At 52.6% G+C, this 27,243-nt stretch overlaps 11 protein-coding genes across 11 annotated transcripts; 5 read left to right on the top strand and 6 right to left on the bottom strand.

Moving 5' to 3' along the window:
* Positions 1-906: 906 nt before the first annotated feature.
* On the top strand, positions 907-2,309 carry MRS44_001832 (uncharacterized protein; the record flags this gene model as incomplete). The annotated part of the gene is made up of 2 exons (XM_046278172.2): positions 907-1,189; positions 1,246-2,309. The coding sequence occupies 2 exons, from the start codon at positions 907-909 to the stop codon at positions 2,307-2,309; spliced, it is 1,347 nt and encodes a 448-aa protein (XP_046137889.2).
* A 338-nt stretch (positions 2,310-2,647) lies between these two features.
* MRS44_001831 (uncharacterized protein) lies at positions 2,648-3,440 on the bottom strand (the record flags this gene model as incomplete). The annotated part of the gene is made up of 4 exons (XM_046274797.2): positions 2,648-3,116; positions 3,167-3,229; positions 3,286-3,299; positions 3,354-3,440. 4 exons carry the CDS (start codon positions 3,438-3,440, stop codon positions 2,648-2,650), a joined length of 633 nt encoding a protein of 210 aa, XP_046137890.1.
* Positions 3,441-3,695: 255 nt separating this feature from the next.
* MRS44_001830 (uncharacterized protein) lies at positions 3,696-5,965 on the top strand (the record flags this gene model as incomplete). Its single annotated transcript, XM_046279308.2, has 2 exons — positions 3,696-5,215; positions 5,269-5,965. The coding sequence occupies 2 exons, from the start codon at positions 3,696-3,698 to the stop codon at positions 5,963-5,965; spliced, it is 2,217 nt and encodes a 738-aa protein (XP_046137891.1).
* A 516-nt stretch (positions 5,966-6,481) lies between these two features.
* MRS44_001829 (uncharacterized protein) lies at positions 6,482-8,048 on the bottom strand (the record flags this gene model as incomplete). The annotated part of the gene is made up of 3 exons (XM_046270530.2): positions 6,482-7,631; positions 7,681-7,784; positions 7,836-8,048. The coding sequence occupies 3 exons, from the start codon at positions 8,046-8,048 to the stop codon at positions 6,482-6,484; spliced, it is 1,467 nt and encodes a 488-aa protein (XP_046137892.2).
* Positions 8,049-8,566: 518 nt separating this feature from the next.
* MRS44_001828 (uncharacterized protein) lies at positions 8,567-9,481 on the bottom strand (the record flags this gene model as incomplete). The annotated part of the gene is made up of 1 exon (XM_046271993.2): positions 8,567-9,481. The coding sequence occupies one exon, from the start codon at positions 9,479-9,481 to the stop codon at positions 8,567-8,569; it is 915 nt and encodes a 304-aa protein (XP_046137893.1).
* Positions 9,482-9,947: 466 nt separating this feature from the next.
* MRS44_001827 (uncharacterized protein) lies at positions 9,948-11,156 on the top strand (the record flags this gene model as incomplete). Its single annotated transcript, XM_046271994.2, has 3 exons — positions 9,948-10,209; positions 10,257-10,747; positions 10,800-11,156. The coding sequence occupies 3 exons, from the start codon at positions 9,948-9,950 to the stop codon at positions 11,154-11,156; spliced, it is 1,110 nt and encodes a 369-aa protein (XP_046137894.1).
* A 502-nt stretch (positions 11,157-11,658) lies between these two features.
* MRS44_001826 (uncharacterized protein) lies at positions 11,659-11,901 on the top strand (the record flags this gene model as incomplete). The annotated part of the gene is made up of 1 exon (XM_065623839.1): positions 11,659-11,901. The coding sequence occupies one exon, from the start codon at positions 11,659-11,661 to the stop codon at positions 11,899-11,901; it is 243 nt and encodes an 80-aa protein (XP_065480255.1).
* A 465-nt stretch (positions 11,902-12,366) lies between these two features.
* Positions 12,367-14,341, bottom strand: MRS44_001825 (uncharacterized protein; the record flags this gene model as incomplete). Its single annotated transcript, XM_065623838.1, has 2 exons — positions 12,367-13,486; positions 13,686-14,341. The coding sequence occupies 2 exons, from the start codon at positions 14,339-14,341 to the stop codon at positions 12,367-12,369; spliced, it is 1,776 nt and encodes a 591-aa protein (XP_065480254.1).
* A 970-nt stretch (positions 14,342-15,311) lies between these two features.
* MRS44_001824 (uncharacterized protein) lies at positions 15,312-17,539 on the bottom strand (the record flags this gene model as incomplete). The annotated part of the gene is made up of 4 exons (XM_065623837.1): positions 15,312-15,743; positions 15,812-16,649; positions 16,698-16,976; positions 17,424-17,539. The coding sequence occupies 4 exons, from the start codon at positions 17,537-17,539 to the stop codon at positions 15,312-15,314; spliced, it is 1,665 nt and encodes a 554-aa protein (XP_065480253.1).
* Positions 17,540-21,551: 4,012 nt separating this feature from the next.
* Positions 21,552-23,713, bottom strand: MRS44_001823 (uncharacterized protein; the record flags this gene model as incomplete). The annotated part of the gene is made up of 4 exons (XM_046270518.1): positions 21,552-23,106; positions 23,163-23,400; positions 23,538-23,606; positions 23,680-23,713. 4 exons carry the CDS (start codon positions 23,711-23,713, stop codon positions 21,552-21,554), a joined length of 1,896 nt encoding a protein of 631 aa, XP_046137897.1.
* Positions 23,714-24,495: 782 nt separating this feature from the next.
* On the top strand, positions 24,496-24,912 carry MRS44_001822 (uncharacterized protein; the record flags this gene model as incomplete). Its single annotated transcript, XM_065623836.1, has 1 exon — positions 24,496-24,912. One exon carries the CDS (start codon positions 24,496-24,498, stop codon positions 24,910-24,912), a length of 417 nt encoding a protein of 138 aa, XP_065480252.1.
* Between the last annotated feature and the right edge of the window lie 2,331 nt (positions 24,913-27,243).

Genomic DNA, 27,243 nt, shown 5'->3' with positions numbered 1-27,243 from the left:
GTTGCTGTCATTCTAGGGTGTCAAAGTCCCATGCTCCTGCGACCCCAACCTGAAGGACGTTACAAAGTTCTGGGAGAATGCTACCACGGCTGTTGGCTTGAGGTGTGTATGTGAATTCGTCGGGACCGAATTCCAGGCAGGTCCTTGTCATGGTGTATGTTTTTGATAATTGGGCGTGTGCTAGTTGTAGAAACATCCTTCTAGCTCCTCTCGCATAAGGACACACAGGAACTTGTCCTGGGGACCTGACGAAACCAAGAATATACACACATCCAATCAGAACCATCAGAGGATTCGGGCTCGTGATTTAAATTAACCCTTGCAGATTGTCTTGATAAGCTTATCTATCGCTTGCATTGCCGCTGGAGTAGTGATATTCACCGACATGATATCCCAGATCTAGGTCACAATGCAGATCTTCGATATGGCCTTCCTGATTCACCAGTTGATCCGTGCCGTTTTGGATGCTTTTTGACAAGGCCACGGCCAAACTTCCGGACTTAGCGACGACCCGAAGATGAATACGACGGCACTCGGGGCGGGGCCGAGCGGGGAGGGACCTTTGAAGATCGGTCTCTATCTAGATCAGGGAGGTGATTTTACCGAGTGTAACACGATTGACTAGTGATATAGGCCAAGAGTTTAAGTAGACACCCGGCTGGCATAATTGGCTGAACCATGTTAGCTCAGGTCCTCCGAGGCTCCTGAATTGGAAAGTCGTTGATAAGAGTTGTTCACCTGCCTCATTGAAATGCTCGAGAGCTGGATAACACTCGAAAGGCTGAGCTGGGATAAAAGATTTGGTGCTTATATTAGAAGATAACCCATCCTTCTGGAGGGCTGTCTTCATCCACCGCTTCATAGACATAGACCCTTCTCTTGCTTCTTCTCCTCAGACCCGCGACCATGAGGTTCTCTGCTGTTTCTGGCCTCGCACTGGCGACTGTTGCTGCCACTGGCGCCAGCGCCATGTCGGCCAAGATGGAAACCCTCAGGAGCGTCAAGCAAGATCAATGGGCGCAGATGCGTGACGAAGGTGCCTTTGACGAAGATCAGTACCGGGCCATGGCTGTGACCAAGTGCGTCAACGGAAAGGCTGGAGAGTATTCTTGCAGCAACGTCGACATGATGGCCTTCTTGAGCCACCAGGACATGGGCAGCCGAACCCGCATGGGCAATGACATCTGGGGTATGTGTTTCGACGATGCGAGAAACGAATCATTGTGCTGACAAAAACTCTAATAGGATGGACATCCGCGACTGGTAGGGAGTTTGCCATCGTCGGCCAGAGCGATGGCACAGCATTTGCCGAGATCAAGTCGGACGGCAGCATCGTCTACCTCGGCCGTCTGCCAACCCAGACTGTCAACTCGGACTGGAGAGACATGAAGGTCATCGGCGACCACGTCTACATCGGCGCCGAGGCCAGCCGCCACGGCATCCAGGTCTTTGATCTCAAGAAGCTCCTCAGCATCAACCCCAGCAGCCCCCGGACCTTCAGCATCGCCTCTGACTTGACTGCCTTCTTCAACGGAGTAGGCAACTCGCACAACATCGTGGCCAACCCGGACACCAACATGATCTACGCCGTGGGCACGGGCTCGGCTGCCAACTGCCGAGGTGGCCTCTACATGATCGACGTGTCCAACCCGGCCAAGCCAGTCAATGTTGGGTGCGAGTCCCGTGACGGGTACGTCCATGACGCACAGTGTGTCGTGTACGATGGTGTTGACACAGCCTTTAACGGCCACGAGATCTGCTTCAACTACAACGAGGACTCGCTCACCATCGTCGACGTGACAGACAAGGCTAAGCCTGTCCAACTGTCTCGCGTGGGCTACTCTTGGAGCGCCTATACCCACCAGGGCTGGCTCGCCACGAGCGACATGCGTTACCTTCTTCTCGACGACGAGCTCGATGAGATGGACGGCACGACGCCAGACTCAAAAACAAAGACATATATCTGGGACGTCAAGGACCTCAGAGCCCCCAAGATGACCGGAGTATACTCTGCTCCCGTCACCACCATCGACCACAATCAGTATGTGCTGGACGGCCTGTCCTACCAGTCCAACTACGCCTCGGGCCTGCGCATCCTCGATGTTAGTTCCGTCGCCGAAGATCCCACTGGTTCCAAGTTCGAGCAGGTCGGTTTCTTTGACTGCGATCCTTTCGACGATAACACCTCCGGGTCAGTGACGTTCCGCGGTGCGTGGAGCGTCTACCCCTACTTCAAGTCGGGCTATATCGTCCTGAACAGCATTGAACGTGGACTGTTTTCTCTCAAGTATACTGGACCCAAGCCTTGATTAGATAGTTATTAGCACAAGAGCTTTCAATATAACAGAGGTCTATAACTGAGTTACTTGTATGGACATGAGTTTATTAATTTCTAGCCGTTTATCACATAGACTCACAGAGCATCAGAAAGTTGTAAGACGCCAAGCTCTAAAGCGGGAGCCCGAACCACCTCAGTGGCCTAAACAAGCTCAACGCTAGGGGTAGAATTCCACGAGAGTTGAGGGACTCATGCGAATCGGGGGTTCTGTATTAATGAGAATGGCCCTTGCAAGAAACAGAAAAAAAGTATTCGGAAAGTGTACTGGTTGTTTTCAAATTCTCAAGTAAGACACCGTGGATTTGAAAACTAAAAGTACATGTTGGGGCGTCTCTGCTCGAGGCTCTTCGCCTTGCTCATGGTCGTATCTGATGAACCTTCCCAGGTTGTATCCAACAGACTCTCGCTGCCCATGTCCTGTAAAGGTGACGTTGTCCTCTCAGAGCTTTGGGGATCTGTAACGGATGCCGAGAGTTCAGGGGTAGCTACCGTTCTCTGTATGGGCAAGTTGAGTTCTGTCTGGGCAACTCTCAACGGTGCTGCCATGGAGTTACTGGGCTCAGACTTGTTCTGGAACCAGATTTTGATATCATCCAAGGACTTGAGCGGTAGAGTATCCCACTCTCTTATCCGGTCAGCCTTCCGCTGTGAGGGGGGCTTGAGAGAAAGCTGGGCATTTTCTGGGTTGTTTTCAAGTGACTGGAGAACTTGAAAGAGGGCCTCTTCCGTCTCGGCAAGACGAGCTTCTAACCGGGTGATGAATCCAATAGGAATGCCTCTATTGAGTGTAATTAGCCTTGCCAACTCTCAATTGTGCTTGGGTTGTACCTCTTGTTTTGTTCAGGGTAATGACAGTTGGAGGGATCGTGACTACATTGCAGGCAGTGTGGTCTAGGATGATTCACAGTGTTAGCAACAGTACTCAATGCTAGAGTAACAATACTTACAGTTGTCGGTCACACTGGGGTAATCATCGTTAGCAGAGTTGAAGTCAATGGGCAATGTTGGATCTCACCTTGCGCTTCCTCTGCCGACAGTGCCCACAGGCAATGGGATTCAGCAGCCTCTCAGCCTCTCCACCCGTAGCGTCACTATCGGTCATATGCAGTCGCGCAATAAGTGATGCTCTTTATCGGGATTCTATGGTGAGCGGTGGTTTAGTTGGCAGAGGTGACCCCACAGCAAAGCACCTTCTTGACCCCGCCTCGGAGGTTTCTTTGTCCGACGGAGCGCTAACACTTTGGCCTCTCACAACCTTGAACCTTGTTCAACCTCACTTGTTACATCTCTTTTCATACTCGGAAGTTGGAAGCGATTACTTCAAGGATTCGGAATGGATCCGTCTTGACCTGGGGCAATGGCTTCCCAGCAGTCACCTCACAACACCTCCGAGACAGCCTCTTGCTCAACCCCAGGATACCCCATCGAGCCACGGAAACGAAAGCGATCTGCCTCGGGATCACAGCTAGCCCGCGAACATGGATTGATGCGAGATACAGGAGAGCACGACGCTGCTCGATTCGTTGGTAGCGGGAGCGGCATACACTACATCCGCGCGGTGCATCTGAGACTTGCCAGGAGATCTGCTTCCAGGACAAACGACTCGTCGGCCATCACCACGCTTATTCCTGGTGAAGACGACCAGCTTCGACAAGCATCTTCGGCGAGAAGGAATCGAGAGCAAGTTTTGTGGAAAAGCAACGAAGTATCGGCGAACCCTGAGAACATTTCACCTTGTTTCGAGGACTTTGTTGAATGGTCAAAGAGCTATTTCGAATCATGGCACCCGGTTCTTCCATTTCTCCACGGCCCCGAGATTCTTCGACTATTCGAAGAGGCGTCAAAGAATGGAATCTCATCAATAAACTCCATGGATCAGGTCATTCTCAAGTCAATACTGTCCATATCCCTCGCCGATAGCCGCCAAGGCGCCCCGGTCCATAAGCCGATCCCGAAGCAGCTCGTCTTTGAAAGCGTCGATGATGCAGTAGCAAGTTCACAGTTTGCCCTGAGTCAGCCAGCGTCAATCCGCTCGACCCAGGCAGCTTTGGCCATTCAGCTATTTCTCACCTCCATGTTGTGTCTCAATGCCGCATCTCGCCTAGGGGGACTGATCGTTCGTATGGCCTTTCACATGGGCCTTCATCGCTGTCCGATAAGGTTTCCCTTCTTCACCGCCGAGGAAGCTTCCGTTCGGCGCCGGGTTTTCTGGTGTATATACAGTCTTGAGAGGCTTCTTTGTCAGTCCCTCGGATTACCTCTTGATATCCAGGACGATGACCTGGACGTCTGCTACCCGGGTGAGGAACGACATCCTACGACAGGTTCCAGTGAAGATGCAGGAAAGCTACAATTACTCACATTTGTTGCGAAACACGCGCGAATACGGGGCCTCATTCTGGAACTTCGCAATAAATCCATCATGCAGCGGCAAGAAACGGCAGATCGAACGGCGTTTGTGCAAACTGAGCTTGCAAAGTGGTCCAACGAGATACAAGATGCTGTGGAAGAGGATGAAGTAACCGACCATGCCTCAGATGTGGGAGAGGCCTCGCCAACCATCTCTCCAAACCACAAGCTGATGCTCCTCATCCTGAAGCATGAGGCGGCAATCTGTCTGAACCGGCCAGGTCTGGCATCAGAATTCCCATCCTCGTCTTACTCTTCTGCGTTTCAAGCCTGCATCTCTGCCGCCAAGTCCATCTTCATACTCTTGAAGAAGCACGGAAACCGTAATCGCCTAGCAACAGACTCGACTGGCAGACGACTACAAACTCCGCTTCTCTGGCCCTCGTTTACCTGGGCTGTGTGGATCAGTGCCTTTGTTCTCATACATGCAGCATTTGAGAATCAGGTTCTGTTAGACAGCGCAATGAGGTAGTGTATTCTGCCCATTTTCTTGTTATTACTATGTTGACTTGCATCTGCAGACATGTCATGGCTGGAAAAGGCATTCTCAGTCATCTAGCCGCAAGAGACACATCATGGCCAGAGTATTGTCTCGGAGCCATCGATGAACTTATCTCTGCTGTACAAGAACTTTCCCAAGCTCGAGTTCCACCTCTAGAGTCTCCTACCGATGATTCTGTCACCTCGCATTCCCGAACACTAGCAGCTCGGCAACAGGACGAAAACACTTCTGCGCGTACGAGGCGAAGAGAAACAGTCACGGGATGGGAACAACCAGCGACTGGTAGGTCCAACGACCCCAGTGGCAACGTATCAAGAGACTTGTCTACACTGCCGGAACATGAGGCAAACTTTGATACAACATCGCAGCATTATCCCGCAGGTTCGTCTGGAGCTCCTTTGCAGGGACACATGCCTTGGCAACAGAGACACCCACAGCCACATCACTTGGCGCATGCAAACGCCCAAAATGGATCCGACTCGCAACTGGGTGTACCAGGTGTTTCACGTATGAATAATGGCCACGATGGACCATCTTTCACGGCCTCTCTAGGTCAAGCCGACTCCAATCTGGATACGGCGCCAGTCGAAGGCCAGGAGTCCATCATGTGGTATGACCAGCTGTTTGCGAGTTCCTTCAGCGCCATTGACAACCCGTTTCTTGTGGCTGCCGAGTTTGATGCGTCGATTGATCCAACTTGGAACTACCTACGGTAGTCTTGGAAGTTCAAGCGTGTACTCTAGTAACTACCGTAATGTGTAAATTAGTTTCCCCTGACAGGATTGGCTCGCATGGCTATGCCTTTGAAATCGAGCAGGTAAAAAAAGCAGCTTCAAGTTTCTCATCCCGCCAATAATAGCTATCGACAAGTCGTACAGACGGACATGGTTTTAATCCATTCAACACCTGGGAGTGACAAAACTTGTGGTTCTCGCCAAGATACTTGGCAAGATGAGAACCGCAGCTAACTTCTTGGCTATGTAGGCTGTAGCCCAGGCAGTGGACAGTTCAAGCAGGAGAACAAGCGACTTATCCTAGCACAGTTTCAAGTCAGAAGAGGGTTTTGCATTTTATACTTCTGACTGATTACTTTGCCGCTAAAGGAGCGTGATATTCACAAATCCACCAGCTTTCTTCACCCAAAACTTTCGACTAACTATTCATAACTCTTACAAACCGAAGTAAACCATCCGAGCTATCAAATTTCCTAACTCCAGCTCTTCCCTTCGTCCTTAGTAGGCATACCTGGTTGCGTCCACGTTACCATCCCGATCAAGCTTCTTGTTGGTGCGAACAAGCCAAGTCCTCATGACCCAAGTCGAAGCGATGCACATGACAGCAAACGCAGCGTTGCTCGCCATACCAGTAAGGTAGCGAGGTCCGTCGCTCTTGGGGTACAGGTACGCCGTATAGATGTAGGAAGCGTTCGCGATGACGTTGACGATGGACAAGCTCACAGATTTCTTCTCTGGAGTTGAACCGAGAGTTGCCGACACCCATCCTAGAATCATGGAATTGACTGCGTACGCGCCGCTGGCGAACAAGAAGCAGGCTATGTAGCGGGCTGGAGTGTTGAGAGTTGCGCAGGAGATGATGTAACCAACAAGAGCGATACCCATGCAAACTGTAATGTGCCAGGTTCGCTCATTGTATCTTCCAGAAGAGAGACCGGCTAGGTAACCGAAGAAACCTGAAACAAGGTAGGGAGGGCAAGTAAGAACCAGAGTGATGGTGCTGTTGAAACCGAGAGATCCAACGACGGTGGGGAAGAAGTTGTTGAACGAACAAGCAGAGAGATGCATGTTCTGAATGAAGCAGAACAGCCACAGACGGGGGTCTCGGATAGCCTGGGAGAAACCGGCTCGAGCTCCCTTGCTCTCTTCGAATCCAACAGTGTCGCGAACCATTCTGTCGTGAGCAAGCTGTCGCTCCTCGGGCTTCAACCATCGTGTAGTCAGAGGACTATCAGCGAGGGTAAAGATTCCGATGATTCCAACCGCAAAGGTCAAGACACCTTCAATGATGAAAAGCCACTGCCATCCCTTGAGTCCATGGTGCCCATCGATAGTGCCAAAAGTAGCAGCGGCAATAAGACCAGAGAATGAAGTAGCAAAGATATTTCCCGAGTATAAGATCGATAGTCTAGTCGCAATCTCCTTTCGGGTGTAAAAGATGGAGAGAAGATACAGGGCACCAGGATAGAAAGGGGCTTCCGCAACACCGAGGAAGAATCGGAGGAGCACGAGGCCGGTGTAGTTCTTTGCGAGGGCGGTGCAGGCGGATACGACGGCCCAGCCCATCATGCAGATGGACATGTAGATGGAGGGTCGGACGCGTTTCGACGAGATCAACATGTTGGAGGGGATTTGCATGAGCAGGTAGCTATTGGATATTAGTAGAGGAGGAGAGGAATTTGGTTGTGCTGACTTACCCGACGAATAGGATGGAGATACACGTGTTGTACTGGGTTCCCCTGAGACCAAGATCATCCTCCAGCCCGTTCAACCTTGCTTGAGCAATGGCATTACGATCCAACTTCACCCTTCAGTCAGCAGAGTAAACAACCATCTCGAGCATCAAACTCACATAGTTGAGAAAGTACATGGCCCACAGAGTAGGCATGATACGATAGTCAAGCTTCCTCACAAGACGAATCTCTGCAGGATCAGTCTTCTTGACAGCACCAGAGTAATCAGCCTCTGCATCCCCAAGAACACCGCCTTTCTCGACAGGAGACATCTCGACAAAGTTGTCTTCAGGCTTGCGCTCGATGCTCTCACGCTTTGAATCAGCCGTCATGATGAAAAGAGATAAGTTAAAGTTGAAGAAGGGGGCTTTGGGAAGTGAAGAAGCCTGCTGTCTGATCAACTTTTCCATCGTGACCAAGACCGGCGTCTTATATCAAGGAGATCCAACCCCCCCTGCTCTAAAACCATCCCCTTGGGGCCCCAGGTTTTCCTTCCCCCAGATCACCGCCCTTAGACCGAAGCCTAGGCCCTCGTGGTCTGAACCTTTTTTTTTCCTTTGCTAGCGGCGGACATTGAATTGGCCGCTTATTTGGAGCGGAAAACGCTGCGGGGATGGCCGCGGAGAGGAGGGTTGTAATGGGAAGGGCGTCGATCTTTTTGGTGTCGTTAGTTTGCGGGGTTAGAAAGGTCTCGGTCTGGGGGGCTGGGGGAGCAGGCGATGAGAATTTCATTGAGAATGGAAGAGTTTATTCGAGTCTACTGACTTATTATTCGAGAGGAGTCTAGCATCTTGTGTGCACTACAGTATCTATGTATTGCCCATCGTTGGGAATAGTGGCAAGGCCAAATCTACTTCACCTCCTTCACCTCAACCACATCCCTATCTCTATTCAAAACAACCTGCACATGCTTCTTCTCCCCATCCCCAAAGAAGCTCTCACCCTGCAAACGTTCAAGGAACAGCTCATAAGCCGGCATGTAACCCCGCACAAACCGCGTCACCTGCTCATCCGTCATGCCAGTCTTGTGCCTCCTCAACGCCTTCTCCTGATCCAACCTCCACTCGTAAACATGAACAAGCCTGTCCGTGCTCAGATGTAAAAAACCGTCAAAGTGCTGCGGTCCGGTGAAGGAGTCGCAGTATCTTGAGAGGTTTTCGTTGATGAGGAGGAGGTGGGAGAGGCCGTGATCCGCGAGCGTGTTGGTGAGTGAAGAGTCGGGTGATTTCTTTGCTTGCTCCCATTTTTGGGTTGTTGCTTCTTTGGTTAGGGGCTTGAAGCCGAGACACCAGCCTTCGAAGATGAGGACGTCAAGGCCTTGGTCCAGGGGTACTTGCTCCCACTTCTCCACAGGAACCCTCCCTCCCTGGCCGCTATGAAGACTCTTGTCATATGCAGGCCAAGCAACAGAGCCTCCATTCTTAGTGTTAAAGTCTCCAAGCTTTGCAAAGAATTCCTTGGCCAAGACCTCATCGTGAGTCCCAGGTTGTCCTCGACTCTGAAGAAGCCCATTATCCGGATTCGCCTCTCGGATAGCCACAAGCTCAGCATGGTCGAGGTACAGATCATCTAGTGACAGGATCCTGGTCTTGAGGTTGTGCTGAGTGGTCAGGACCTGGGAGAGAGCCCCAGCCCATGTCGACTTGCCACTCCCCTGTAGGCCAGACAGGCCCAGGACGAACGGCTTTGAGGTCTTTTGCCGGTGGGCGTGGATCAGGGGGAGGAAGATGGCCAGGACGGTCTCGATTGCTTTGGCGTCAATCATGTTTGCGAGGGTAGGGTTAAGAGTTGTAAGTTGCAGTCTTTGGAAGTCAGCTACTCAGAAGATTGAGCACTTGTAATGTGAAGCACTGATGTCAAAACAGAGTTGAGTCACTGCGTTATCTCGTCTACTACCGAGGTTGTGAACAAGTGCCTCACTCCTCCAACTTTTTGGCTCACATCTCAGATCCTTCCCCGCATCATGGGATAAATTACCGGTAAGCAAGGTTCATTGCTCATGAGTCGTGGGGGGAAGATTCATGCGGACATTTCTTTGTCCGCGGGTCCTTGATCCTCCGCTCCACTTGATGCTGCACCTCCTCCACAACCAACTGATGCGCAGCATGAATCGACCGATACAAGTCCGCGCTCGGAGAAGAGATGCAGCTACAAAAGAGATCATCTTGAAGCTTCAAAGTGTCTTGCTTTATCATCATCTCAGATCAATCCAGTCACAGTAAAACAACATCATGTCTCCCAGCGCCGTCGCCGCCAAAAACGCTTACAGCATTGCCTCCATCCCCGCTGATGGCATCGGCCCCGAGGTCATCGAGGCTGGCATTGAGGCATTGAACGCCCTTGCCGATGCTCTTCAGACATTCGAGCTCAATTTCACTCACTATGATTGGAGCTCCGACACTTACAAGAAGACTGGAAAGTATATCCCAGATGGTGGTCTTGAGCAGCTCAAGAAGCACGACGCCATTCTCTTTGGTGCCGTAGGAGCGCCTGGTAAGTTTACATCTCTTCATCGCATTAACTAAGCTTACATGTCTCAGATGTTCCTGATCACATCTCTCTCTGGGGTCTTCGCCTCGCCATCTGCCAGCCCTTCCAGCAGTACGCCAACGTGCGACCAACACGCGTCCTCAAGGGCACCCAGTCCCCTCTGCGCAACTGCAAGACGGGCGATCTCGACTGGGTCATCATCCGCGAAAACAGCGAAGGCGAGTACGCCGGCCAAGGCGGCCGCTCTCACCGCGGTCAGCCCTGGGAGACTGCCACTGAAGTCGCCATCTTTACCCGACACGGCGTGTCGAGATTGATGCGCTTCGCCTTTGAGACGGCTCAGAAGAGACCTCGCAAGCTTTTGACTGTTGTTACTAAGAGCAATGCTCAGAGGAATGGCATGGTTCTGTGGGATGAGGTTGCTGCTGATGTCGGCAAGGAGTTTCCTGATGTCACAGTGGACAAGATGTTGGTGGATGCTATGACGACGAGGATGGTGTTGAAGCCCGAGAGCTTGGACACGATTGTAGCATCCAACTTGGTGAGCATATCTCTAAGATTCGTTCTCTCACATAGCGCTAACAACTGTCCAGCACGCCGATATCCTCTCAGACTTGGCCGCCGCCCTCGCCGGCTCAATCGGCATCGCCCCAACCAGCAACCTCGACCCCACGCGCCAAAACCCATCCATGTTCGAGCCCATCCACGGCTCCGCCTTTGACATTACCGGCAAGGGCGTCGCCAACCCCGTAGCAACCTTCTGGACGGCCGCTGAAATGCTGGCATGGCTTGGCGAGGAAGAGGCATCGACAAAGCTGATGGAGGTTGTCGAGACGGTGTGCGCCTCGGGAGTCGTCACGCAGGATCTTGGTGGAAAGTCGACGACTAAGGAGGTTACGGAGGCTGTGGTGGCAGAGATTAAGAAGAGCCTGGGCAAGGCGTCCAAGTAGTGGATGAGTACCTGTGTGAAAATAGACTATCGCTTGCTTTTGGATGTATTCGAGGTGCTCAAACAAGGAGCCCTTTAGAGACATAAATTATGGGTAACATATCTATACTGAAAGTTCCATTGATCAACCCATACACGGTCGTGGCCAACGGTCCGCGACTGCTTCAATGTCGTGAGCGTTGGTGAAGCTGACTTCATAGGCAGCGCACCACCGAGACAGCTACTCCAGAATCACCGGAAGAGTAGATTAATCTTTGAAATGATGTTCTAAACAATGCTTCTTTGTCCATTTACAGCATCCCCACCTCCTCATATACAAGACGCCATTGTGTCGGGTGTGGTGTTCATACATTGCCCACCTTTGTCTTCATCCATACTCTGAACAAAACATACCAAAGATCAAAGACTCTTGTTCAAACCATGTAATTATATAGCAACACATATCTTCATCTCATCACAACTCAAATGAACCACCTACAACTACATGCTAACAAACAATCACAATGTGTCAAGTCACCATCTACAGCTGTCGCCACGCCGACTGCCCCCTCTTCACAACCGCCCACATCATCTACTGCGAGGGCGCCCGGAGCAAGCGCACCTTCACGCGCGGCCTCAAGGAGCACGTCACCAGGTTCGACCAGAGGAAGGGCATCTTTCTTTCTGCCAGCGAGGGATGTACTGGGCTCGAGATTAACCCTTATGCCGGCGTAAAGGGGGTCTGCACTATTCATGTTCTGGATTAGTGTCCTAAGTCGACTTGTCAGGAGCAAGTTCATACTCTTGAGGTTGAGTCTTGGAGTGGCTACTGTTTCGAGGTCAATCAGCATAGCACAAAATACATAGACTTCGGTCATCCTTAATATCATTTGCTTTTGTTATAACTTCGTAGAGTCTTCGCTTCCCCCTTCTCTCGTGACTGTCATCACGCACCAACAAGCCCATCCATCTCCAAACCCCCTGCCCCAACAACACACAGGACATCAACTCATTGCGCAATCCTCCGTCTAATATTCCAAAGCCTCTCACCAACCAAAAGCCATCTATTCTGCCTCCACTCCAAAGCCTCCTGCGCAGCTCTCACAGCCTCATCGTTCGGCTGGGGCAACCTCCTTGCATCTCTCACCCCATGAATCGCAATCTCCAAGAGGCGGTTGTTGCGCAGGACGAAGGCCTCCCAGTGCGGTCGTGGCTATATACAAATCATCAGCTTACCTATTACCCCACAGTCTTTCTAGGTAGAGATTGCCGACTGTGACTCGAGGGCCGCGGTAGTAGGGCGTTCCCTGCCCAGGCAAGGTCCGCGCCAACTGTTGTATCCTCTCCGCGCGACCCAACGCCTCAGCCTGCGCAAATCTCCAGTCCCAGAAGGGATACGCTTGATGCTGTGCAAAATCCACAAGAGGACCTACATCTTCCCTGTTCCTAAAGATATCCCACCGTTGGCGCTCCCTCGGCACATGAAGATGCTGCCCTTCCGGTATATATGCCTCGTGTAAGAGGTCAGCAACGTCCTCCATCCTCGCAAATACATGGTCGTGGTTAGGCGGAGGCAATTCGTCAAAATTTACCACGTCGCGGAGTCTCACTATCCGCTCTTCTTGTGGGTGCTGCTCTGGTGCATCCAGAGCCGGGGGCGGTAGGTCCAGGTCAGGCATCGGCTCAGGCTCAGCCAGCTCTGGCTGAGGTCTTTCATACACCTGAGCCCAACGGTCCTGCCAACGGTTCTGCCTATAAAAAGGACCTGCCTGATCTTCCTCTCTTTCTCGATGTTGGTGGTGCCGTCCATAGGGAGGACCCGCTTCCTCGTCGTCTCTCTCTCGATGTCGGCGATGATGAGGTCTATGAGCAGAACCAGCCTCTTCGTCCTCTCGAGCTCGGTGTCGACGATGTTCTCTATGAGCAGGACCCGCTTCCTGCTCTCTTTCTCGGTGTCCATGGTGCGGTCTAAAAGCAGGGCCAGCCTCCTCTTCTTCCCGACGCCCATGATGTCGCCGGTGATGTCCATAGGCAGGGCCCGCCTCCCCGTCATCTCTCTCTCGACGTTCATATCCTCGCATGGGAAGTCTCTGCAGACGTCTCGTCCGTCTCCTCACCTCCGTGACTCTCGGGCCACGATCCTCTTCTCCAAACCGAGGCCGCAGTTGCGGAATTCTCAGGCCAGGCTCGACGGCTTCCACATTTCGCGGAGCTCGACGGTACCGGTCCGGCTTTCGACCAGGCCGACGTCGCATCGGCACCATGTGATTATGTCCTCCGTATAGTTCGCAGTCGCACGTCTTCCAACGCTCACCACAAATGAGACAAAACTCTGCTCGGCAAGTAACGCACCTGCTCTCAGTTAGAAAAACAACACAAATACGTCCTCAAGGGAAATACTTGCGTTATATGGTTGCAGGCTTCTGCCAGCTGAACCATAATCCCACAACCAGGACAGTTGACGATACGTCTCCGATCCATCATCTCCCACACATCCTCCAGAATCTCCCCCTCATCACATCTCCGTCTACCATGATCTCGCCCTCCGCACCGCTGGCAAGTCAACTGCTCGCATATAAGACACTCCCCGTCACAGTCCAGGGGAATAAATGCTGCGCAGTGAGGGTCGTGGCAGTATAATCGGTCCGGCATGAGGACTTCGCTCTCCTCCTGCAGTTGCCGGAACAGATGTACAAGGGCTGGACGCTGGGCAAGTCGGATTGTTTCCTCTCTAAAATGCACACAGCATCTTGGAGGAAACTCAGTAAGACCGGTGAGACCTCGTCGAATCAACTCGCGGAGACAAGGATAGCAGTATACGCAGTTGCAGGGGACTCTGACATGTCCCCCCTCACCACAGATGATACACTCTCCAAAGTTACCGCCCCGTCGCTCAGCCTGTCTGTCAGGTTCAGGTGTCGCTCGAAGAGCTGCCAGCCTCTCTGCCTCATCGAGCGTAATCCGGTGGTCGAGATTGCGAAAGTCTCCCTCTGCAAGTCGCTCAGCTGCTAACTCCTCCTCGGGGATAATCCTCGATACCAACTCAGCCTGCTCAAACTCATTCGCCATTTGAATAGCCAGATATATACTCCGAGCCATGGCATCCTCAGAGGGCGGATTAATAGGCGGGTCGATACCAACCCTGAACATAAGATCGACAAGGTCCGGGTGGACACGATCAAAGGCGTCGTCATCGCGGTGGTTCATGACGGGCGACTATTCTCGATATCTAGCTGTCGCCGTGATGTTGATTCAGTAAGATCCAAAAGTAAACACAAGGGGATAAACGGGGGGATAAGTAAACAAGAGACTCTGGTGTCTACGTGGGCCGGTAACCCTGATAACAAAACCGTTGTGAAAGGGGCTATGCCGGCCTCTTTTGCAGAAAGATCTGGATGCTGTATAAAGTTAAAGTCTCCCCAGCATCACAAAGAAGAAAAGAACCCATCTTTATAGTTGAAGTGCAAAGGGCTCTTCTTCACAGAGTGGTGGCGATGGCAGTGATGATAGATCAAAAACCTCATGAGATGACCTCCTTTAGTGACTCAACAGGTCAAAAAACCCTTTTGAGTGACCCTCATGTCCTGCAGCGTGCGGCCATACATGAGTCTAATGCTTCACAGACAAGAGTCAGGCCTCATGCCCAGTGACCAACAACAAAGAAACATCACAGCACCTCCCACCTTCACTTGACACATCACATTTACTACGCAATCGCTTGTATTTTGACAGGTAATCAGACCGAATAATCCACTGTCTTGTCTGTAACCCAAGAGTCCGTGGCCATGCGCCGTCACCTCCCCGCGCTTCTCTCGACAATTAGTCGCTGCCCACAGGTATCCGGGCTCCCATCCCATTCATCGACGGCATAACCCCTAAAAACGATAGTAACCCGAAAGCCGAATAGGCGAGTTTGGTATCCAACCCCCTTTGCCCAAGTTCCCATGTTCCCGAACTGATCCTGAACCCCAGCTGGGGGTGATATAAATCCACAAGTTGAAAAAAGACACAATTGACAAAAAGAAACAAGTAGGCAGACACATAAAAGACACGTGAACCCCGCATAACTCCACCTCGTCGAACTCCATCGCTGATTCCCTATGTGACGTTGAGGACGAAAGACACGTAATATACCCAGACAAACAACTCCGACCGACACACACTGAGTAAGCCTAGCCTAGTAGCTAAAGTCGACGTTGGCCATGGCCATGGCTGGCGGTCCCTTGTTCTGCCCGTCGTCGTTGTTGCGTGATGTGTTGGTGTTGTTGTTCACCGTTATTGAAGATGTGTCACCGTCGCCGAGCGTCGTGTCCGCGCTCGAGGCGGTCGTCGTCACTTGTAGTTCGTGATCAGCGGGCGGTTGGGCGCTTGGAGACCAGCCGTCGTTGAGCATCTGCTGGAAACTCCAGCTTGGCTGGAACGACTTGCTGTTCCACGCGTGATTAACCCGCTCGTACATTTCGTCGATCTGTTCCAGGCTGATTTTGCTTGTCTCGTATACCATACACCACACAAAGAAGACTGCGATGATGCAAAAGGCGCCCCAAATGAAAAAGATCTTGGGGCCAAAGGCGGCGTTGCCTGGGCCAGTGCCAACCATGAAGGAGCGCTGTACGCAATGCCGAAGTTGAGAATCCAGTTCGAAGCTGTCGATACAGACATGGCCTTGGCTCGTACTTTGAGGGGGTATATCTCGGAGGTGACGACCCAGACGACTGGGCCCCAGGACGCAGCGAAGAAGGCGATGTTGATGGCGCAAAAAGTAACCAGGATGGTCTGTGATGCCTTTTCAAAGTTGGGCCCTGTGGCGGTATTGAAAGAGGCCATAAGGAGTTGGCAAGCAGCCATACCGATGGCCCCAATCATCAAGAGTTTCCGCCGACCCCAGTGCTCAATGACTAATAGGCCTGGAATAGTTGATACGACGTTGATAATGTTGATGATTAGTGACTTGGTGTACGGGCTTTCGACACCAGCACCGCCAAAGAAGGTGGTGCTGTAATACATGATAAAGTTGATACCAGTGAGCTGCTGTAGCATCTGCAGGCCACAGCCGGTAAGCGTGCGTCGTCCAAGATGTGGCGATCCAACAAAGATATCCTTGTAGGTGTCAGGGCCTAATGTCAGCTCGTATTGGTGGTTGGCAACGATTTCCTGGAGTTCGTCAACCAGCGCTGGATGGGTAATGTCAAGTCGTCGAAGTCGACTGAGTGAGAGACCAGCGGCATCGATGAGACCTTTCTTTACTAGGAAGCGTGGGGTCTCTGGTAATAGTAATAGGCCGACGGTGAGGATGACAGCGGGTACGATTTGGAGGCCGAGGGGAATACGGTAAGCTGATGCGTCTTTGAGACGTGAGGTGAGAATGTTGACAATGGAGGCAGCAAGAAGGCCGCAAGTGATGGAGAGTTGATATGCGCAAACGAGTGTACCTCGTATCCATTTGGGAGCCATTTCGGACTGATACAAAGGAACAAGGACAGAGATGGCTCCTACGCCAACGCCGGCAAGAAATCTGATATGTCAGCAATATAATTCTCGCAGCCGAGGAACGACCGCATACCTTCCAGCCAGCAGCATATCAATATCCTGAGCGCAAACCTGAAAGATGGAGCCGAGGCAGAAGATGCCAACGGCAACCATCAGAGTCTTTCGGCGTCCGAGGGAGTCGCCAGTGGGCGCAGCAATCAGAGCGCCCAGGGCGGTTCCGGCGCTGAGGATGGCGACGATGATGGAAGAGTCTTTGGTGCATATATCAATGTTTCCGTCATCGTCTGTACAATTTGTGTGTTTTCCGAACTGCTGTTTGAACTCTGTCATGGCAAGGATGCCGTTTATGGCCCTGTAGGACAAGAGTGGTCAGTCTCTTGGACTTCAAACGGGTGAGGTGACGCGATGGGATGGTTTTGGCATGGATGAGGCGAGGGCGAATTCGGAGAATAAATCGATCGACAACGGTTCGTATGCGGTCGGCGCTTGTATCCAACATGTCTCCCTGTCGTTTCGACAATCCTCAACTCTTTCAACATTTTTTCCCCTTGGTGATCCCTTCAGCGGTAGATGTGGTGATGGAGGCGTCGTCATCGTCGTCACACCAGGCTCCGCCGCACTCTCGCATCGTCGGAAAAATAGAATCGTAGCAATCGTCCCTTCATCCAAGCGCATCTTCCTCATTCCTCCTCAGTCGCTGTCGTCGTCGTCGATGCCGTGTCGCGTCGTGTGGTCGTGGTCGTGGTCCCGTGATGCATCCATGTCCAAAGGCCATCCCGCGAGAAAATGGTGGTCTTACCCAGTATCGTAGCCGAACAGCAACCCGCCCGAGGCCACAAACAGGCCGACCATGATGGCCGGCGCCGACGAGCCCGCGACATTGTCGGGTTTCTGCCAGCCCATGGCAATGGCCATGGTGTCGGTGTTGAAGACGTCAATCCAGGGCCAGAGGGAGTCGAGAGCAAAAGGCTCCGGGTCGGCGAGATTTTGGTGGAGGTTGAAGGGGTTGAGATCAACGGGGGGGCATTGGGCGATTCCGTGTGGATAATATGGATGGATTGGGGGAGGGACGGACGGGCGCTGGCTGGCCGCTGGCTTGGCCCCAGGCGCCTGGGTGCGTTTGTCTTATTCGCACTGTCCCACTAAGGTAACTGTACCTGACCAGGAACGGCACAGTGGATGGGAGGGCACAGGCTGGTGGAAGTCAGTGCTTCGCTAGTCCTCAACAGGAGAAAGCGGAGCACGTCGCACAGGTCCAGAGCAGAGTGTTTGATGAGTACACAAGCGGTCTCTATGAGGTATTATACATTCAACACGTATCCAAATGAACAAGCCAAATACGCAACTCATCTCAAAGCCAAGAGACGGCTCGAGTTAAAGAGAGAGAAGCGCGAGAGAGGGGCGAGCAAATGGTGAGAGTGACGAGGCAAAAGCGGCAGGGATCGTCGCCGGGGGTGGTCGCTAGCCCACTTTTGATGACTCGCCCCCATTGGACGGATGCAGCCACTAAAACCTGGACAAGTCCAGGGAGCCTTTAGCGGGTTTCCGTCTGTGATAGAGCCCCGCTAGAAGTTGAGGGGGACTGGCTGAGCTAAGCGAGGCACAGTGCGTGCTTTTACTAGGTCTCAAGATGGACAACTCGATCAATGCGATGCCATCAACTCATTTCCTCTCAAAGATGCACCGCCGTCATTGCACAAAAGCAATCTCCCCACGGATTTCCACATCGCTCACATGCCACGGCAGACAGCCTCCGTCGAGGATTATTCGACGGAGCCTCGAGCGTCTGAGCGCCCCGAATCTGAAACTGAGTCACCTCGACACGGCCCCCATCCGACAGACAGAGTAAGAGAAAGACACGGAAAACCTCTCAGACAAAACCACCGCTCAGACCGGTCTGCAAAAAAAAGAGAGCCCACATTTTGAAAGCTGCTCCCTGGGTTGTTGGTATCTGTCAAGGAACTGAACTCCCCCAAAGAGAAGGTGATCTTCACAAGGCCGAAACTCGACGGACCCAAGGGAGAGGATCAAAAGTCGGCAGATGTCGCGGGTCGAGAGATATGAGACTGCATTACCCAGGAACCCGGGAAATCGGATATACAGGGGCGACGTTTCCGATGTCTTTCAAAGGTAGGCAAGATCCAAGGTATCACGCAACTGTTTTTGGTGACATTGAACGGTTTTCGTTTAAACAATTGCATTGCATTGCTTCTCATCAGAAAAAAACGGCTGCTAGCCACCACCGCCAAGCGAACAGTCCGAACACTGTATGCCGCACTCAGCCCAGACCAAGCCCGCAACGGTGCCTCCGTCCTTGCAGCGGGTATGCCGGGGTACCCGCCCTGCTACAGTGCATCATGCCGGCACACGGCCCATTTGAAGGTCGTTCTCGGCTGCGGCAGAGGCGGGAGGAATACCTCCTCCAAGGGGTGCGGGCTTTGCATTTCCCGCACAGTCCCCAGGGCCTCCCCCAGACAAATGACCTGCCAGGGAGTGGAGGGGGAGCAGGCATCCTTCGGTACCGGTACTTGCAAGCCCATGATTTGATTTTGGTGATCTGACAAGAGGGAAAAAGAGAAGAGTCTGAAACTATGGAATATGACAAGTGACATGGCCCAACGAGGGCGAGGCAACTGATCTGGCCGTCATTCCTGCTAGTGAGCTACCTTACATTACGGCTCAAGGGAAACCATCACCAGCTTTGCTGCAAGCCTCTTCGCTTCTTGACACGCATTAGCAGCGTCCGTTTTCTTTGTTACTGCTGCAAGATGAACAAGACCTAGACTAGCTTCAAAGGCCACTTTGCCTTTGCAAAAGCCATCACCAAAAGCCACTCAGGCCATTTCATCAAAAGAAACATGAGCTGAGAGTGAGTCCGCTTAGTGAGCAGCGCATCACTTTACGCAATACGCTCTGGCCTACTGTTTGCGCGCTCGGGACCCGAAAAAAATGGATGTCATGGTACGCTCCTTGGGAAAACCCCGTTTCCAAGGGCACGTTGGAGACTCCGCAAAGGTGTTGGCTGTCAAAAAATATCACGAGGATCCATGTCATTAAAAAGGGCTTGGCATAACTCATAAATCATTCACCACCAAAAACGAACAGGAACTTTGTCCCGTTCGAAGGAATCAGTTGTTCTGTCATGCGACAAAACAAAGGGCGCGCTGCGTTTTTCCTTGGCTGGGGTAGAGTGAGTTCCCAAAACTGGAAGGCCTCACAGTGCGAGCAGCCACCTATTCCAAAAACCGCATTTGCGGGGTGCATCAAGCCAGGGTTGTTTTACTGAGTGTACAGTTACTTTGAGTGTGCTGTTGGTTTCGAGAAAAATTGACAGCTAACGAACGGAGGAAACGGGACTTCAAGATCCCGACCCGGCGAGGTGGGCATCGAGAGCAGCCCACACAACACACAACAACACGCCAACTGAGACCCTGCCTCTCTTGTGACTGTTGGTTCTGTCTCATGTTGCTTTTTTGCTCGTTTCCTTTCTTCTTTGCCTTCTTGTCTTTTTTAGCTTTCATGCGTCTTGACGTAACCATTCATGGCCTGCCCGTGTCAACAACAGCCTTGAAGCCCAAAACTCCAGACTAACACATCAGACCATGATAGCCACGGCACTATACCGAACCTCCTTCACCCGCGCATTCCTCCTCCACCGGGCGGTTTAGGACCAAGACACACATGTCTCACAGCTTCTCCCCAGTTCGAGACTCTCAGCCCAACCGTATTTGCAGGGCTATTCCCGCCTCGTCCAAGAACACACATCGACTCGTCATCCCAAGGGCATGGAATGAATTACAGTAGTGGCCATAGGATTACAACCACAAATTAGACTCTTTTTCTGTAATAACTAACCGAGGCACGCATATTGCGGCATTGTCAGCTATCACATCGAGGACCGAGCCCGTCAAGCTGTCGTCAATGGCGATGCCCGCAATCTCGCGAGCTTGGATCGATCGAGTCCGGCTCGTCGTCGTGCGCTTTCTTTTGCTCCCTCAACTCCAGCCGCGTTTTGCCATAGTCCGCACTAGATTTCAATGGTTCCCAGCCATGAAGGTCACTGTGCTCCAGATATCTCCCTCCGTCTTTTTTCCCGTCGTCGGTTTCCTTCTGCCGTGCTCTCAGTAACTCTCACGGCAGGCAAGGCCATCACCGTCTCTTGTACAGCCAGACAAATGACAAGCCCAGAAGAAACCATCAACGGATCGACCCTGCCACCCATGCTTTGCAACAAGTTGAAACACGTTTGATAAAGACTCGACGCCATCTCGATCGCCAGAACACAATTGACACGCTTGCAGCTCAGGGTCCAGGAGACGCCGGCTGAAGTGACACAGGCGCATCCACAACCCTCATCATAGTGCACCGTGCCGAGATGAGATGATGCGATCAATAGACAACTCATTGCTTGCCGAGGACAAAGCTCAAGTCAAGCCACTCCCCTTCAGACCATCATACTCCATCATCTCTTTACTTCTGGAAGCCCCATAACTTCCTCCTGTCCTACCGTCCGTAATGTCCTACCGCCTGTAACTTGTACCACATACAGCTCCGCCTTGTCCACGTCAAAGCCACTCTCCCATAGCCCGGCATGTAATTATACATCTCCCCGATTGTTCCACTCGTGACACCAAGCCAAAGGATCGCAAAGGTATGCGCCCAGCCACGAACGACTCCTTCATTCACATTGCCAAGTCACCATCACCATGCGCACGAGACCAAATGTTCAAATCTAAATGGTCTCTTCATAAATAGTATCAAAGTAGATTGCAACAAATCTGCATGAATCCCGCCATATCAATACAAAATCCTTGACGCCTAATGCCATAGCCCCTTTTCAGCATGAGCTACAGACTCTCGCACAGAACTCAAGTCATTGCGGCTGCTTGCCGCGTCACCATCGTTGCACAGGGTAATCACCTCCCTCTCAAGGCTCCAGAGTCACTTCCTGGCCCTTGACGCGGCCAATCACCTGCTGAGGTGCGTACTTGGGGATCACCTCGTCGTCGTGCAGCATCTCAAACTCCTCGGTGGCATCGCGACCCATAAAGTTCAGGATAGCCTGGACGCCGCCGGGGTGCTCCTCGAGCCAGTCGCTGAGGTCCATCACGACACCCTTGACAACAACCCACACGCTCTCCTTGGTGTTGTGCTTGGCAATCTCCTCCATAGTGAACTCCTTCTCAGGGACCTTGAACGACTTGGGGTCGTTGGGCTTAGATGCCTTGGCACCATCCTCCTTGACGGGAGCAGGGCCGGCGGCAGCCGTAGCCTGCTCGGCGATTGCCGAGGGTGCACCGGAGCCGGAAGGAGCAGCACCGCCAGCGCCCCACGAGACTGTGACCTGGTTGGGGACCGAAGGGTCAAGGTGCAGCGAGATCTGGCCGACACGCTGAGCAGCGGCGCCGGCACTGCCCTGAAGAGCTTTTCGGAAGAGGTAGTTGCTGGCAGTGTCACCAGCGACACGGCCGTACACGACACAGCCGAGAAGAGACGAGCCACCCAGACGGTTGGCGCCGTGGACACCACCAGCCAGCTCACCACAGGCATAGAGACCCTCGAAGGGCTGCTTGTCCTGGTTCAGGACCTCAGCCTTGTCGTTGATCTCGATACCACCCATGGTGAAGTGCAGAACGGGCTCCATGACGGCAACGTGGAAGTCATCATCGATGTCGAGGGGCAGGTTGTGGAAGAACTTCTTGCCCCAGGGGTCCTTCTGCTTGCCATCGGCGATGGAGTTGTAGGTCTTGAAGGTCTTCTGGAGGTGGTCAGGGGTGCAGCCAATCTCCTTGGCAAGCTCCTTGCCGGTCATCTTCTTCATGAGGCCACGGCCAGAGTAGTGGCGGGTGTGGAAGTCAAGGACCTTGGAAGCCTTGGAGTTGAGAACAAGCCGGATGGGGAACTTGTTCTTGTCCTTCTCCTCCCACATCTTGCCAGAGACGTAGTCACGGTGGCCGAGCTCATCGCAGAATCGGTCACCATCGGCGTTCAGGAGCAGACCACCCTCACCACGCAGAGCCTCAGCGGCAAGGAACTTCCACTTGGAGCCAGGGTCCTTGGGGTCAACGAGACCAGTGGGGTGGACCTGGACCTTGTCCATGTCGATACCGTTACCGCCAATGGCCATAACCATCTTCTGACCGTCACCAGTAGCGTGTGTGCCGTTGGTGGTGGCAAGGCCATAGGTGTCGGGGCGGTGCTTCTTGAGCAGAGAGGAATCGGAGAAATCGGCAGCGTAACCACCGGTAGCAAGAACGACGGGGCCGTCAACGGAGATGATCTCGCCATCATGCTCGTACTTGACACCAGTGACGTGGTTGCCCTCCTTGTTCAGCTCGGTGACACGGGCCTTCTTGATAATCTGGACACGCTCGGGCTCGTTCTCGGCAAGCTCCTCGAGGCGCTGCATGAGGGCGTATGTGATGGCCATACCGGGGAACTTGGCATCGTGTCCTCGGTGGGTTCGGGGCTGGGAGTGACCACTGTAACAATTGTCAGATCCAACTCTCAAATGGCAGCGCATGGGAATTGAACTTACCCCAGACGAGAGACGAGGGTGAGATCGAGGTTGAACTCATCCTGAAGCCACTCGACGGCAGCGGCGGACTTGTAGGTGAGGACCTTGATCAGCTCGGGACGGGCCTTGTCACGGGCTGACTTGAGGGTATCATCGTAGAACTGCTTGACGCTGTCGGGAATACCGGCCTCGACCTGTGTCCGGGTGAGGGCACCGTTGATACCGGAAGTGGCCTTGGTAGAGTTGCCGCCGAAGAAGCCTGCGCGGGGAAGCACATGTCAGCAGAGGTCACACGTGAGCGAGCGCAAGTGCCAAGTGGTGGAGGGAATAGTCCAGGTCAAGGCGCGCAGAATGCGCCAAGAGCCTGCAGTGTGAGATCATGTGAAATCGACTTACTCTGCTTGTCGAGGACAACGACGTTGCCGCCAGCCAGGTAAATGGTGTGCGCAGCAGACAGACCAGAAACTGAGAGAATCAAGTTAGCCAGGGAACTGTCAGAGTCGCGAATGGCGACTCAGGGCAATGCGCAAGAACTTACGGCCGCCGCCCACGACAATTACTCTAGGAGCCATTGTTGTGTGTGTATGTGGTGGTGATGGGGAATGAGGATGGCGGTGATGACGTGATGAGGAATAGGGATGAAAGCAACAAAGCAGTCGCACGTCAAGCAAGAGGAAAAGGAAGGGTGAGGATAGAGAAGTAAAAAGGAAGTCAAAGTTTGGACGAGAGGATCAAGGTCGAGTCTTAAGTCTCTGCCGGAATGGGGTGCGACGCCAACAAGGCCGAGGAGGCGAAGTGAGCGAGCCGAGGTCGAGGGATGGGGGAAGGTACGAGTGTGAGCGTGAGCGTGTGCGCGCGACAGACTCTGGCAACTGCGACAGCGGTAAACACCTGGAAGGCGCGGACCACCCTTGGGTTTATGGGGAAACTGCGTCAACGACCAGGAGTGGGCCTGGGCTGGGCTGGTCAAGGTTCGAAGGTTATACCAGAGGTACAGTTACGTCGGAGACCCTGGAGAAGCGTGTGCTTTGAAGACGGCACAAGTATCTATACCCTATTCTTGACAAAGGACAAACACGTTAGCCAATGTCCTCCTCATGAACTTCTGCAGCAAAGCCTGATGTCACGGCGCAAAGAAAGACATCCCCAGGATGGGCCGTCTCCGTAACGCTCGTTTGCGGGGAGTCGCAAATCAGCTGCCGGCGTTTTCTCAGCAGCCCAGGCTTGGTCCCCGGAAGCGGATGTTCTGCCCGCTGAGCTCTAGCGTCTCAGGTCCGCCAGTATCCGACCCCGCCACTACCCAATTTTGGGGGAACAGCCAAGTTGGAGGATCTCAAAACTCACCTTGAACTGGATGGGATGGGATGGGATGCACGCAAGAACAGGTTGGTTGGAGGAGGTTGAACCATTAAAGGGTCAAGACTACGGAGAATACAAATACAAGCTCTCCGACTGGATCATCAACCTTCTCTCTTTCCCTCCGATCCTCTCGCCGCAAGCTACGCCGAAAGGCCGTACTCCCTCTCTCCGGCCACCGTTCTGCGCCGGGCAACCCACCGATGACCTCTTCCTCCGCTGTTCGCTGCGACCTTCAACTCCCCTGACTGGCCACACGGTCCGCTCTCTCTCGCGTGCGGTGTGCCGAGGTCCCCGCTTTTGGCGACGAGGAGAAGGAGATGGGGGATTGGAAATTGTGGGGGGAGCTAAGGATATCCCTGGTTTGGAGGCCCAGCTCGCTGTTCTCATTCCCGAGCTTGGGGGAGCTGTTTGAAGTGAGACGAGGTTGATTGTGAGAGTTGCACGTGGTGTGTTGTTGTTGGCCATGGCAAGTTCATCTCTTCTATTCTCCAATTTCCACATCAAAGCATGTGAAGAGAGCCTCTCCACGTTCATCTCCTCATGCAGCTCTCCATCTTCTCTTGACTGACATCAAAAAACTTTGACCAATGATGGTTCCCTCCCCCAAACCCCACAAGCCCCGGACTTGTCACCGAGGTCTCGGCCATGTGACCGGACCGCCACGGTCCGCTCTGGAAGGACTTGCTCCAACTGGTCACATGACTACAGTCCAGCCGCAAACCCGAAGGACTCAAAGTTGCTGACCATTCTCCTCGCTTTCACTCGACTTTCACATGCCAATGGCTCTCCAACAAGAGGCACATGAGTCGTTGGAACTCGTCCCCAAGCCGCGATCAACGCTTATCCATGACGCCCATGACCCTTTGAGCCCTTCGATGCATTAGGGTCCTCGTCCCGTTTGTTCCTGACGTTGTTGGACCGTCTTCTCATTCGTCGCGCCTGGGAGGAAGGCCCTTGGAGCCGCCGCCATCCCCACGCCCACGAGTAAGGTAGCATGGTGAGGCTTGCGACAAGTTGATCATCTGGCCCTTGAAACTTTGCACGTTGAAGGTTCAAAAAAGCACGTGAAAGTGCTCTTTCGACGTCTGGGGCACCAAGCGAGACAGTTGACTTTCCCCAGATTCTGCACGTGCATCATCTGACCCCGGAAATGAGACTAAGCCTCCGCCACTGAGGTCGTCCATTTGTCCAGATTGCCATCGCTTACCTCCGTTGCCGTGAGCTGATTGCCTCTTCTCCGCAGAGTGCCAAGTCTGGGGATGCTGACTCAGCTGTCACTTTCACGTGCCTGAGACGAGACTTCGCTTGGTGTGCCGAGTCAGGGGAGCAAGCCGGTTTGTTCAAGCAGAATCGAATGAGTGAAACGAATGAACCAGCCAGGGGGGATGATGTTGCACTGAGGCCATTGCTTGATCCTTGCCTTCACCATCATGAGGACATTTGCAGCATCCAGCTCGTAGTTGGCTACCCTAAACATCCCAGTTTGAACCTCAACGATAACTTGTTCCCCAGAACCACTGCCCTGAAGCCCAAAGAACAGAGGGAAGAAGGATCCTGCTTTGAAGCAGAACGATTCCTTGTTTGGGACGCTTCATTACTGGTTTGCTTTCTTAATTAGGCAGTCTTTCCTTATTGGGCCGGTTCCTGGTTAAGATGACTTACGCTTTGAACTTCATGCTGAACACCCGACAACGGAGTACGAGAGTGCCACTCACTGAACCTAGTCGCTCTTAAGGGTAGCCAAAAAGGAGCCAGAAAACTCGAGAACGATATAAAGAACGGGGCGTTGCAATACTGTTGTCCTACCTAAACAACCAACGGCGTTCCCAAGTACGGAACATGGGGATATGATGAGACTTTCTTCATTGGAGAGACTTGGCCAAGAAGAATCGGCCTTCGCAGTCCACTCTGACGTATCGTGATGATGTTGAAACATGACCAAGATCCTCTGCTCAAGTTGATGCAGAGTGCTCAGATCACACCAACCTCAGTAAACACCTACCCGACAGCGGACAGAAGCTTAGCCCCTTCCTACCCAAATGCAACTATAGGAGTTTAAACAAATCGTGTTATTCTATTGGTCATTCCGCCATCACCGCTGGATCCATTCGGGCCTCCCTCTTGCCAAGCGCCTTTGTGCCTTCTTGCTCGGGCTACAGCAGCAACATGGTCACAATCGCTGATTACACTAGCCAAACCTTGCCAAGTGATGAAGGATCCCATAATCTGACATGGCTTAAAATTTGTGACTAGAGCATAGAACTGGATTATCGACGGAAGTTATCTAAGCTGTCTGTTTACTCAGAGCAACTCAAACACATTCAAGCGATACAGCCTTGTGAAACTGCTAGAAGTATATACTGGCAGAGATGTGAGCCTTTAGATTATTTTCTGCCGGAACAGTTGCCTTTCCTGTCTTCCCCAGTCTCTGCACACAAAACAAGTCTTTCTTCCTCTGATAGTGATATTCGGCAAAGTTGCACTCCATCTTCTCGTTCCACAAAACCCCCATTGGCTTACTTTGAAAGCGAAGAAGATAAATATGCGTTGACGGTCCCTATTATGCCTTGGTATTTCAAATAAAAAAGAGCCAGACCTTCTCCATGACTGCCTACAGGGTGGGCGACTCAAACCAAGAAGAGAGCTCACATCAATGAAGCCACCGGGCTGGGTCTACTCGACTACTATAGGCATGGCTAATCAGTATCGTAATTATGAAAGCTGACCATATTTCACCCCATCG

The sequence above is a fragment of the Fusarium solani genome (genome assembly GCF_023522795.1).
Source record: "Fusarium solani strain SB1 chromosome Unknown bctg00000000, whole genome shotgun sequence".
NCBI lineage: Eukaryota > Fungi > Ascomycota > Sordariomycetes > Hypocreales > Nectriaceae > Fusarium > Fusarium solani.
This window is presented reverse-complemented; position numbering and strand designations above follow the sequence as displayed.